This window comes from Engraulis encrasicolus, chromosome 10 (genome assembly GCF_034702125.1).
Source record: "Engraulis encrasicolus isolate BLACKSEA-1 chromosome 10, IST_EnEncr_1.0, whole genome shotgun sequence".
Classification (NCBI taxonomy): Eukaryota; Metazoa; Chordata; class Actinopteri; order Clupeiformes; family Engraulidae; genus Engraulis; species Engraulis encrasicolus.
In genome coordinates, this window is record NC_085866.1 from 46,644,990 (window position 1) to 46,658,905 (window position 13,916).

Here is a 13,916-nt window from a genome sequence, read left to right on the forward strand (position 1 = left end):
GTTTGAAATACCCATATGATTTACATAGGCTAATGTGTTTGTTTACAGCACAATTATAATCCTCTAAATATTGTCAACAACAAGAATGAGTTGTCAAGTCATGCGTATTGTGTTAATTATCTCAAGCACATAAATCTTAATTGGGCCAGAGAAAAGATGTCACTTTTAGAAGACTGCTTGTTTGTGCGGTGCCTGAATTCCCACTTCGTCAACACAATACAAAAAAAAGAAAAAAAAATGGCCCGCGCTACATTGTAGCAGACGCCGCAGCGAGACGTTTGCCTGGTTAGCAAAGCAGCACGGAATTTCCCAGGCTGTCGAGAAGTAGACTTTGAGTGAAGTAGCCAAATAGTTGCGGCTTAATGCATCATTATTTCTGGTCGTTATAAATACTTTTATATTGTTGATGTTTAACTTTACATTTTATGCTGTGCTTTCTAAGAAACGCATCTGTTGTGTGTAGGCCTATCCACTCTGTTCTTTGTCGACTAGCCGAACGCGCGAGACACCTGCCTAGCCTTTGGTGTTTGGTGTAAAGGGAGAGAAGTTTACTGACTGCTAATTCCATTTAACAAGAATTACCTTGCGTGTACATCCGTCCAAATATGTCTGAGCAGTTTCTGGAGGTTGACAGGTTGCGTGCCGAGCTGTTAGAAAACATAAACAAAGTTGACAGGTCATCAAAAACAACTCAGGATGACTCAATTAGTGGGTAAGTTTGCTAACAGCTAACAACGACTGTATCAATGAGCTCTGCTACATGCACGATCTGAAACCATGCTAATGGGAAATCCTTTCACTAAACAGGCAGGATGTTTTGACGCGAATAGAGGGTGTTGTCCTTGACATTGTAACCAGTTTATCCAAAGAGGAGGCACCAGTGCTCGTCCTGCAAAATCGGAGTAGTTGGTCCAATATAAGGTAGGATATCCCCCAGCACTATACATTATTTACAGTGTTTGTCTAGAATTGTTTTTTTTTTGTCTGCGTGAAAGATTTGGCCATGGGATGCCATGTATGAGCGTAGCTCCATTGCCAACAGGTTGTAATCCAAATAGCATTCATTGTGGTAATGAAATGGGCCTTAAAAGTAAACTGTCACAGATAATTGAGCCATTATATAGAAAATACACATTGGTATGACATGGCTTTCAAGGTTTAGGACCTGTCTCAAACGGTATCAGTCATCACCGTGTACATTTGGGTGTTAGGGAGAATTACAAAAAACACATTGAAGGAGCCACCTCCAGTCCTGAACCTTGATCCCTGAAACTTAATAACTTCCTGACTCTAAATAGGTGTCGTTTCTACAAAGGATTAGCAACGCACACTGCACATGCTGTAACCTCTCTCTCTCTCTCTCTCTCTCTCTCTCTCTCTCTCTCTCTCTCTCTCTCTCTCTCTCTCTCACACACACACACACACACACACACACACACACACACACACACACACACACACACACACACACACACACACACACACACACACTTACAAATCTGGTGTTCTGTAGAGGCTTTGAATTTGCACAGTGCGGAGACCTCATGCATAGAACAAAGCAACTTGTCGAGTTGAATCTGCATCAAGCCCCGTTGAAGGTTTAGAGCACATTTCAGCCGGGCCCTTTTCAAAGCCCCCAAGCCTAACAGCCTGGAAAGCAAGAGTTTCTCAAAGGAAATGCCAGGATGTTTAAGCCCAGCAACAGCCAACCCACCCCTCCCTTTCTCACACAGGTTGCATTACATTCCATTTATATCCAGCAGGTTTTGTTTATTCAAAGTGACTTATAGGACTTCATGCAGGAATATATTTTAAATGTGTTTCCGGGTAATTAATTGACAAGACCTTGCCCCTTAGCTACTGTATGGTTCAGACCAGCTGCAGATAGAAAAGTGGATTATTATTTAAGGAAATCATGAATGAAGGTTCTGAGTATCAGTTTACAGGCTGTCTGGCCAGTGTGTGCTTTTTTTCGTAGATGAACTGTTGTGTTTCACATTTGGTGGATTCGAACCATGCAGGAGAAATAGTCATGGCTTGACCTCTGCAGTCATTACCGGTTAAATGAGACGTTCAGTCTATAATTCTCTGGCATAAAGACCTGCAGAATTAAACTCAGCCCGTTTGGGAACTGGAAGGATCAATTTAATCACCTCAAAGAATTTTATGCAAACCACTTTGGAGTGGAAAAAGCCCATTTTGGGGGGAGAGAGGGTAATGAGGATCAAACATTTTGAAACCCCAATTTATGGTGCTTTCTTCTTTTCTCATAACCAGTCCACTCGGCTCTACTCTCAGACACACTGGGTCAAACAATTTAATCTAAACCATTTTTGAGTGGAAAAGATGCATTTTTGGGAGGAACCGTCCTTTTGAACTTGGCAGAAAGTCCTATCATTCCATTTGCCACTCGGTTCAACACCACTGATCACCTCGGGGAAGCCCCAGGTAGACACTGATGGGGGCTTCCACTCTTTGGACAGAATGTTTTGTTGGGGGGTGACTAGTCTGAGGATTAAACCTTTTCACTTTTATTTAATAATGTTTTCTTCTTTCCTCTCTACAACTCGTCTCTACTCTTTCCCATGCCAGGCTAGGCTGCCACTTTGGGAGGAAACAGACTACCTAGGAATGATAGTCTATTTTGGGGGGCTAAATATTTTAATGTTCGATCATCAAGAGATATTAAGCTTTTCACTCCAATTGATAATGATTTCCTCTTTTCCCATTACTGCTCTACTCTGGGACACCCCGTGCCATGCCGTGCTGGTGCTGCAGCTTTGACAGCGCGGTGGGCCTTCAGATGAGCTCAGACATTTCCGTCGTCACCCTCCGCAGTGACTGCGCCTCATCCGTCAGCAGGTTCGGTGAGAAAACACTCAAAACGCCTCAATTATGCCACTGAGTATTCTCCAAGCAAAGCAACGCAAACTCAACAACCCCTCTTCTTCTTCACACACACACACACACACACACACACACACACACACACACACACACACACACACACACACACCACACACACAAACGCACACACACGCACACACACACACACACACACACACACACACACACACACACACACACAGCACACAGCACACACACACACATCTAGCTACCCTCTACAGTATTGTTCTGCACAAATGGATTTAATTAACATACATTTTTTCCCTTAAATCTTAATTCATTTCTCTTACTGCTGACAGAAGATTAATGATGACACACTGTAGTGATAGAGTATTTGGACAAGTGTTTCAGGGCTGTGCCTCCAATCGAACTAACTCGATCCTCACTCTAGAGAGGGAAACAATAAATCATGGGATACATTGAATGCAGACATTCCATCAAATTTATCATATCTATTGTAACATTGCTTCAATGTTAAGTTTGACACATTGTCCTACATTGCAATGATGAATGGGCTGAGAGTTTGTTATTTATTGGCATGGTTTGTGTTTTGCAGCACTAATTCTGAAAGTCCTCTCAACTATTTACAAACTTGTTCAGAGCAACTCCTACGCTACCAAAAGGTTGGTTTGTCCAAACAATTTAAAAAGTCTTCTTTTTGTTGTGCCATTGCTCCTTCCGCGCAGCTTCGATGGCAGACTGCTTTCAGTTTAAAACTCCCGACTGACTCCCTTCCTGTCTTGAATTGATAGATAGATAGATCACCTTGAGGGATCAAACGGATAAAAAAAGCTGATGCCAAAAGTAGCAGATAAAAAGCTGAAGGTTGAAACATCAGGATGAAGCCTGTCTGCTAGCGTGGTGATTTATCCTTCTTCTCCGACTTGAAAGAGGTGTTCTCTGCACTTTACAGGGACATTTATTATAACGACACACAGCTGTTCCGCTCGCAGAAGACAGTAGACGCTATCGTAGATGACATCTCTTGTATGCTCCGGGTCCCTCGCAGAAACCTGCATGTGGTGAGGGAATACTCCATGTTTTTTTGTGCGTGTGTCTGTCTGTCTGTCTGTGGGTTAGGGCTGTAACGATACACTCAACTCACGATTCGGTTCGTATCACGATTTTTGACCTACGGTTCGATACACCCCACGATTTCTGAAATGTATCTCCACTGAAGTTTGGAAACACTATCACATCAAATCATAAGGTTGTTTTCTGGACTGATGGGTCATAAAACTTTGAAAGGGCTTATCATGATACTGCCTCCTCGTATCACGATACAGTATCGTGACTCTGTGTATCACGATTTCTCGGTTCGATACAATATCGTTACAGCCCTACTGTGGGTGCATTCTATTATACAAACTCCCATGCTCCTTTGTACTTGAGGTCTCGTGATGTCACAAGAAGACGTCATTGACCATAGAAGTTAAATTCAATATCTTGTACAAGCGCAATTCAAATGTCATTTTCTCATTTGCCATCGGGATGTTAAATGGGAAAATATCCCAACATTGGGAAAACTTCTCAGTCAGTTTTATTCCCGACTCCCCTCCCCTTCCAAAATTCAATAAACTTTGAAGGTTTTCAATCACAACACACGGGGTAGATTTTTGCTCGTACCTGACAATAACCTGGAAAATACTCTGAGGGGGGGGGAAATCAAATGTGCACACTTGCAACACATGAGGAAACAAAACCACAGTTGAATTTTTTGAGTTGAGAAACATAAAAAATGCCATATGCAAATTCATACCTTGTTTAGTCAAAAACAAAAAAGATTATGCAATTTTGACGTGGTGGTGGTGGTCATATTGGACTTCTTTAAGTTTGAGGCGCTTTGGGACATTTTTGAGCCTGGTATTCAACACATTTGGATCCAGCACCCTTGAAGACCCCTAAAATAGTTTTATACCAAAACCCGATTTTCCTTAAATAAACACCTTTTCAGAAATCATATCCTACCCTATTTTAACTTGAGGCCCACTTGGATTTTTCACAAATGTTCGGGCCCACCTCTGGCTCAATAAGCAATGCAGCCAAAAAAAGTGTCTGCAAAACACACACACAAATATTATTTTGATTTTTAGAACATTATTTTGAGGCCCACTTCAAATAACTTACTCTTAAACGCGAATTCATAACCACCAGTTGAGGACGGGAGTTTGGCTGGTGTGTGTGTGTGTGTGTGTGTGTGTGTGTGTGTGTGTGTGTGTGTGTGTGTGTGTGTGTGTGTGTGTGTGTGTGTGTGTGTGTGTGTGTGTGTGTGTGTGTGTGTGTTTGTGTGTTTGTGTGTTGTGTATGGTTGTACTTTATACTGTTCTGCATCAAAACGCATATGTTTAGTGATGGAGTGCATGCATACACTGCATATACTGGCATACACATGTTAACATTTTGTAATTATTGCCTTTTTTATTTATGAGCTATACTGTGCGTGCATTTTGATCCACATGGCTGCAGCAGGTTGGGTTGGATTACTGTTGCTTTCTCTGGCAATAATAATCACATACACGCTGCCTGTTCTAGTCCCACATTGCTCTCGCTTACACATACACGCATGCCCGCACACACACACACACACACACACACACACACACACACACACACACACACACACACACACACACACACACACACACACACACACACACACACACATGGAATGGAAGGGAACACATTTATGTTTCCTTATATTAAGTAGAACCATTCTTGTCCGGGGTGAGATGTGGTGTGATCTCCCTTGTTATGACCGTTTCAGCTCCTCAACAGCTTAGTTTTGGCATTCTGAAGGAAACACCTGTGTGCTCGGGTTTTCTTTTTTTCTTTTCTTTTTTGACACTGTGGCGTTTTGATGATGAAGTTGTAGAAAAATGTTGACTATGAGGTCAACTGTGTTGGCAGTTTTTTTAAGTCTGTTCCTTCTCTGTTCAAATCAAATGGTGTGTGTGTGTGTGTGTGTGTGTGTGTGTGTGTGTGTGTGTGTGTGTGTGTGTGTGTGTGTGTGTGTGTGTGTGTGTGTGTGTGTGTGTGTGTGTGTGTGTGTGTGTGTGTGAGTGAAATGTAGCTTGCCACGTCAAAAGGGTTCATCTCTGGTGATCTGTGCTACTTGGAGGAAGATGGCACGAGAATCGACTGCAGCTCCAGTTCCACTGTAAGTTGCATCAAGCTGTCTGGGAATGTCAATAAAAGAGAAATAGAAGCGTTTCCCCCTCTCTCCCACTACAACCACCACCAACAGAGACCGCTTCAGAGACAGAGACAAAGTGATCCAACCCCCCACTCCTTACGTAATTCTGGGCCCAAGACAACTGACCCCTTTGCCCGTCCCCTAACTCCCCTGTCAGCGTCCCTGTCCCTGTCAGCCACCCTCTTTGTCTCCATCTCTCCATATCTAACACCCCATTCTGCCACCAAACCAAACCTCACTTTTCAACAACAGGAAAAGCCAAGCCAAAAGGCATGACATCATTGGCCCTTATACTTTCTCTGGCCCCAAACTGCAGGTTCAACCCACACACTAAATCACCAGCTCCGCAACAGCTGATTCATCCACTGAGACCAATTACATTCTTGTCATAATAACATCGTTTGGCGATTGATTAATGAAGTTATTTCAACTGTGTATATGACAGCTTGGAATGGAGTAACTGAATCAACGCTCTCTCTCTCTTTTTTTTATTTTGTTTTTACAGGCTGTTCCCGTTTCATCCAACGTGTGTGGTATAAGAAGTATCCTTTTTTGTTGCTGATGTGTGCAGCTATTCGTAGGATATTGATCCCTAGGTTTTGAATGTTATTGACAAAGGCGGAATCTGTCGTCGCACACCTGTTAAAACAAGAGCGGTGCGGTGGCCGCCATGCTGCTACGTTACAGTGCACTGCCTTGACCTCGACTCCTCTGTCAGATATTCTGTCATCCGCCAAGTTCGTGCTGATTGTGGAGAAGGACGCCACATTCCAGCGGTTGTTGGATGACGACTTCTGCACTAAGCTGTCTCCATGCATCATGATAACCGTACGAGGCCGCAGCTCGCTTCCATAATCTCTGAGCTACGAACTGCGAAAGAATTTTACCACCTGTTGTCTGTCCGTGAAACGTGTTCTCTGGCTCTGGCTTTGTCTCTCGTCTGTTGTTGCTGTTGCTGCTAGCACGTCCCCCCAGTGTGACCGAGAAGTGTTTTGTAATGTCGTAATTAGGTAATGTTTCCCAACCAAATAGTAGTTGAGCTTGAGCCAGGTCCAGGTGCAAAACAAAAGAGGCCAATTTGAAGGGCTGTTTTTATGTTTTACTGAAAAAATCTTTTTACACAAGGGTCCCATGCATTTCATGGATACTCAAAAACCCATTTTGTACGGTTATTTGTGCTGACTCCAGAATCTGAAAACCAATAATGTTCAAAATGATACTCTCAACCGAGCAATAAAAAACTATTTCAGCTGGGCACCCCCCGAGAGTTTAATAAGTTATGTGAAACTTCTCTAGTTCTCCTTTTTCCCCACACGCTGTGCACATTCTCTGCCCTTCTCCCCCCTCCTCTCTTCCCTGTGGCGATTAGGGGAAAGGTGTTCCCGATGTGAATAGCAGGCTGATGGTGCGCAAGCTGTGGGATACCTTGCATGTGCCCATCTTTGCACTCGTGGATGGAGACCCGCATGGTGAGTGAGACGAGTGCAACTCAACTTGTTTGATCTGTGCCATGGGCATATTTCCTTGATAACATTCTGCAAGTACGCATGCAAACATGCGCGCGCGCCGCACACACACACACACACACACACACACACACACACACACACACACACACACACACACACACACACACACACACACACACACACTCACTGATCTCCTCAGGAAGGATCCCTCAAACAATGTCCCTCCAAGTGACAATGTCACACCATTGGAAGAACACATCATCCTAGCTTGTGCCCCTTGTGTGTTTTAACTGCTACATGACATGCTGTTCTCCTCAATAGTGCTTCCTTCGGACAGTGTCATTGCAAATAACCCTGTCACTTTAAAGAACACCTACTATATGTCCCTTCCTGCCTGGTCCACTTGTGTGTTTAAACTGCATGGCAGACTGTCCTCCTAAGAGGGTTGTGGAGGAGGGCTGTGCTCTGCGCAGTCACTGTGTGCATTCCAATATGCGACCTTGCGTCCTCCACTTGTGCTTGTGGCCTCGCGTTTTGCTGATGCCCCGCCTCCGTGCAGAAAACAATTAAGTTTCCCCGCTGTCCACCTAGCCACAATAATTTTTGGGGGACTATTCTTCATTCACCATCCCGTTTGCAAATGAGAAAATGACTTTACAATTGAGCTTTTGCGAGATATTGAAATATAATGCTGTTGTCAGTGATGTCATCACGACATATTACTTCCTGGAACGAGGCCACAAGCACAAGTGGAGGACGCAAGGTCACACATTGGAACGCACCCACTGTCACCCCAAAAAGCATGGCCACTCCATAGGACGCCCTCGTCCTCCCGCCCGGTCCTCCTGTGTGTGTACTGTTCTCCCATGCATGCACTGTACTAACTGTACTCTGCCCCTTCAGTGCTCCCCTCCAATTAGGCACTCCCGCGGGAACCGGGTTGTTTGTTTGAACGTGGTGGTGGTGCCCGATTTCATCAAGCCTCTCCCCCTTCTCTGTTTTTTACAGGCATCGAAATAATGTGCATCTACAAGTATGGATCGGTGGTGAGTGCTCCGGTCCCTACGCTACGCCTGCCATTTAAGTGCATTATGCGACGACAAGGTTTGCCTGTGCAATGTCTGTGTAAGAGGGATATGTAATTACCCTCCCCTCATTGTGGAAAAAATAGTTGTGCGTGTGCGTGTGCGTGTTGGTGAGTGAAACATATGAAGTTACCATGTGGAAAAGTAAAGTATTTCTACATGCGTACTCACTGTTCATGCGTGCACACACAGGCATATATCCAAGCCATGTAGGTGTGTGTGTGTGTGTGTGTGTTTGCCTCCACATGAGGGTGTGTGTGTGTGAGTCTGCGTGTATACGTTTGTACGGTGTATGTATGCATATTTTATTTTCCCTTTCCATACAGTAGTTCCATAGATTGGGGATGCAATGCATTGTGTATTGTCATATTGTGTGTATGCCTGCGTTCATGTATACTGTGTGTGTGTGTGTGTGTGTGTGTGTGTGTGTGTGTGTGTGTGTGTGTGTGTGTGTGTGTGTGTGTGTGTGTGTGTGTGTGTGTGTGTGTGTGCGTGCGTGTGTGTGCGCGTGTGTGCGCGCGTGCATGGGCGTGTGTGTGTGTGTGCGTGCGTGTGCCAACGCTCCTCTCTTGCAGAATATGTCTTTTGAGGCCCACAACCTGACCGTTCCCAGTGTGCTGTGGTTGGGGCTCCTGCCGTCCGACATTGAGAGGTTGGGAAAAGAGGACTCATTACTCTGCTCTGTGGCTTCCCGTAGCATAGGCCTCTTAGCCTCTTTGTTTTGGTTTGTTTTTGCGTCGCTGTTGCCTACTGCTTTCCCTCTCTCTTCCGCTCGCTCCCTCGTTCTCTCTCTTTTCTTTGGTGCTGCTATTTTTGTGCTCGGGTGCCAGCGTTCACAGGCCCTAAACTAAACTGGTACTCTTTTGGAAAGAGGGGATCTACATGTTGTGCATGATATGAAGCAGTGTAAACTCTTTCTAGTGTTGTGGTTAGGGGAGTTTTAGCCATGCGCCACAGGTGCTTGCCACAAGTACAGTGGGTGCGGAAATGCAGCAAGTGTTGAAAGGAAAACAGCAGAGCTGTTATTGAAGAAGCATATTGTCATATTAAACACAAACCATCATGGTTTGACTACTTTAAATTATGCGTTCACATAATTTATGAATTGGCTGAATTACTGTATGTCATTGCCATGTACCCAACAATATGTACTAAACTAGAAATGCACTCAGAGTGCAGACCTCCACCAAGGAAGCTGTTTGATAGAACATTTTTTACACCCTAGTTGTTACACCCTAAGTCTTTCTGCCTTCTTTTTGGAGTTGGAGTGAAGTTAGTGGAGTTAGAAACTGAAATGTCAAAATTCGCCCTATCCCACAATGGTGAGGAATCCTTAACAAGTTCCCTGAGTTATCCTGCTGACAGAGAGACAAACAAGCAAACAAGCAGACAGACAAACCAACAAGACCGAAAACATAATCTCCTTGGCGGAGGTAATAATAAATGGCCTTGATATTTGACCAGATGTCAACAATAAAGTAGGCAGTATGAACATGCAAAAAGGATGTGATGTGGATGGATGTGAAACAGCAATATTTTTGAAGTGTTTTTTTTAAACCTGACTGTAGTATGATATTCACCCATAATCTTGATTATTAGCATTTTTCTTGCATGAGGTGTCCAGTGGTCAGGCATGTTACTGACTTTGAGCATGTTGTTGGTCTGTCTCCAGGCTCAGGGTACCACAGGAGGCTCTGATCCCACTGACCCCCAGAGATAAGAGCAAACTGCAGAGCCTGAAGAGCAGACCTTACCTGGCCTGCCAGCCCGAGTGGAAGACAGAGGTGAGGAGGAGGAGGAAGAGGGGAAGGGATAGATGGAGGCCATAGATAGAAGATAATTTGCTAACTACGTACTTTAGAGTAGACTAGGGGCCACATGTTAACCAGTAATACATGTCTAATTAACGTCTGTACAAATGATTTATATTATGTGGCATGATGTGTGGAAGCTCAATCAAGGGCATACTGGGTCTTCATGACAATTGTATCAATAATAAAGGCCATACTGACAATGAACAAGAAATTTGTGAATACATTGATTTTTTAATGTGTCTTATCACTTATTCAGACAATTACACATATATTAGTGGCTAACATGTCAATCCAAAATACAGTTAAGTGTTAAGTATTATTTATAACACATTTACACAGGGCCAGGTGATTCATTAGCACTTACTGTAGTGGTTCCTTCTGTAACAGATAAGACGTGTAAACTGTATGTTTTTCTTTAACCTGACATGTTTCACCAGCTAAACTTCATCAGGGTGTCACACAGGTGTTGATTGTTTGACATGTGAACAGTTAACTTGTAAACCTGTGCATACTGTCTGTGTGTGGGTGTGGGTGTGTGTGTGTGTGTGTGTGACTGTGTGCACGCACACGCGTGTACGTGTTTTGTATCATACTGTCTTGTGTGACAGCAAGAGTACTTCTGTTTTAACCGGAAGGTGGGCCACAGAGTACATATTTCCCGCTCTGAAAGTATGCGTGGCGTGTGACACAACACACAAAAATGCATGGCTAATAGCAGTACGCACAAGCCTGCTCAGGTGCATCACTGAAGAACAACAACTTGTGACAGTGGCCTCGTTTACCATAGATATTTTATCCAGAATTAACTCAATTTAATGTTTAATAAATATAGAAATAAATAAGAAAAAAAATCCGCTTTGAAAACATCATTTTAACACTTAAACACAATTCTGAATGAAATGAAAGTGCAATGTTAACTCGACGGAACTATTTCATTCGGAATGATCAATTCGGAATTGAAAACCTAAACGTGACCATTGTAATACTGTATAATGTCCTGTATATGTACTTGATCCCTTCATGCATAGCCTCTATTATAAGTGTGGTGTTACCAAATGATAGTGACCCAATCTTAATATGTTACCCAAGACTCTCTGTAATGTCATAGCAATGTTGTTGTGAGCCAGATCTCTATGGTGATCCCATCTGGACAAAATGGAGACTCGTGTATGATTTAACAGAAAAAGCCTTTGTGTCTGATTTTACCTCTGTTTGTGCATGTGTGTTGCAGATGGAGATCATGGAAAGACTCAATCACAAAGCAGAGATTCAGTCTCTGGCATCCATAGCCCCTGACTTCTTGACGCGTGTGTACCTGCCTAACAAGCTGCGGTATGGAGGCTGGGTTTGAGCTCAGCACCCTCTGCTGGACAAAGTACCACACTACCTCTTACAACTCATCTGAATGTTGTTTTATGTCCTTTTTGTGTGTGCTGCTTTAATTAGGTGCTATGGAAGAAAAAAAGAATATGGCAGAAACACAGGTAGAAGCATAAATATGACTATGACTAAGCAATGAACTTTGAGCGTATTGATTGATAGAAATACAGGTAGTAATATAAACATTGCTACAGTGCAAATTGGCAATGAAATTTGACATGGTTGGCATTGGCCTTGTATTTAATCATAACCTTATCTTTTATAATACTTGTGACTGCCCTTGTTAATTTCTGAAAAATATATTTGTTTAAATAAGAGCGAAAAACCCAAACTGACAAATTCATTGAAACAGTTCAAATGTGTTTTCCTGACATACATCTGAAATATATTCATATTGACAGATTGCCTTAAAGGGACAGTTTGGTCAGTTTCAACATGCAGTTGTAATGCTCACACTACCCTGGACTTGTCAGTGCCTGAGATTTTTTTTTCTTCTTCTTCAGCCGTTTCCGAGATCCTGGTCATTGTAATGGGGGCAGCTCTTTGTTTACATTTCAAAAAAACATTTTTATTTATTCCCAAAAACATCTAAAAGGTTATAAAACATCAGCAGACAACTAGCAAACAGCGGTACCTTTGGGGAAAATATTTGGAGTTGGCCTATGTTTCATTTTTTAAAAATGTAAACAAACGCTGCCCCCATTAGAATTGCTCATATCTCTGAAAGGGCTGAGCCGAAAAATGTGGCATCACCAGGTACTGACAAGTCAAGGGTAGCGTGAGCAATACAACTGCATGTTGAAATTGACCAAATTGTCCCTTTAAATATAGGAATAGCCTACAGATGATGTATAATGCAGTAATTATATATTAGCGAGCTGTATCATATTTAGGCAACCAACAGGCATACTGGAATCTGTAAAATATTTGCTTATTAAAGTATCACTTGGTATCCAGTTGTTTAGCAGATTTACTGTAACCATATTGTTGCTTGAATACGGTTTAATAAGTGTATAATGAGTTCATCTTTTATAATGACAGGCAATGTTTGTAACATGCTAATAATACCAATAAATCTCAGGAAATGTACATTTGCATGAGTTGCTCATATACTGAAAACGTTTATTTATTACTGTCTGCTATTACACTTTGCTGAGATTTTCACTCATCAACTTACAATCACTCAAGCAACTTAAAATTATTTTAGTACAGGGTATTGGTTATGTACATTTGCAGAGTTAGGTGCCTTCCGGGCATTCAGACATTAACTACACTACCATAAAGGCAAAGTGCAGTAGGTATGCCAACCTTGAAACCGAGAGTTTGTAGTTACCGCAAATTTGGCATAGTAATACGTATCTCTAAAACGGGACAAATTTGCACCATAAGGCCTTGCCACAAGATAAAGGAGGTGTAATGAAGACCCATCTCTGTCTGAACTCAATTTTGCCAAAATATGTAGCTACTGCACTTTGCCTTTGTAGGGCAAGGGTGGAATTAAAACTTGCAACTCACTGATTCCAAGGCCAACTCCCTAACTATTACACCTCAGCTGCCAATTACATGGCTTATTTATACACATGTATTATGAACAGGGAATTACTATCAATATCATGGGAGAAGAAATGAATTGTTTCAATCGTGTGAGATCTCCAGTCCAATGATAGAAATGGATCACATAGATATGGACAGATGAGAAGAATATACAGTGGATGGAATGAATTGAAGTGTGTTTGGGAAGCTAACAATCCTGTGTAATGTATATATGCACTTGTTTGACTATTCTTTGTACATAACTTATTGTATGCAAGCAGGATTAGGGTATTCTTAATAATGGCTTTCTCAGTACTGTATACAGCTAACTCACTAAAGTTATTGTCAATCTTTAGAAGAAATAATGTGCTTAGGAATACCTATATGGGATTCTGGGGGAATTGAACAAAAATGTACAGGAAGAAATCAAAATGAGTGAAATTCCAGCTTGTTGTCGCCGATGAAGGGCATTTCTGTGAAGATAGTTTGTGAAATAGATGGCATGTGAGTGGTTGTTACTGCAACAGAGACGGCC

The 13,916-nt window shown here is 42.5% G+C and overlaps 1 protein-coding gene across 1 annotated transcript; it reads left to right on the plus strand.

Moving 5' to 3' along the window:
- Nucleotides 1-414: 414 nt before the first annotated feature.
- On the plus strand, nucleotides 415-12,937 carry spo11 (SPO11 initiator of meiotic double stranded breaks). The gene is made up of 13 exons (XM_063209042.1): nucleotides 415-712; nucleotides 808-921; nucleotides 2,779-2,867; nucleotides 3,464-3,530; nucleotides 3,821-3,929; nucleotides 5,978-6,064; nucleotides 6,606-6,642; nucleotides 6,819-6,928; nucleotides 7,470-7,569; nucleotides 8,578-8,615; nucleotides 9,230-9,306; nucleotides 10,327-10,438; nucleotides 11,700-12,937. The coding sequence occupies exons 1-13, from the start codon at nucleotides 606-608 to the stop codon at nucleotides 11,817-11,819; spliced, it is 1,167 nt and encodes a 388-aa protein (XP_063065112.1). The 5' UTR covers nucleotides 415-605; the 3' UTR covers nucleotides 11,820-12,937.
- The last annotated feature ends 979 nt before the right edge of the window (nucleotides 12,938-13,916 follow it).

Excerpts from the sequence above, each read along its gene's own strand:
- spo11 (XM_063209042.1), top strand. The coding sequence starts at position 606 with ATGTCTGAGCAGTTTCTGGAGGTTGACAGGTTGCGTGCCGAGCTGTTA. Across the intron at positions 3,930-5,977 it reads CTCGCAGAAACCTGCATGTG|CTTGCCACGTCAAAAGGGTT; the intron begins GTGAGGGAATAC and ends AGTGAAATGTAG. Across the intron at positions 8,616-9,229 it reads TCTACAAGTATGGATCGGTG|AATATGTCTTTTGAGGCCCA; the intron begins GTGAGTGCTCCG and ends CCTCTCTTGCAG.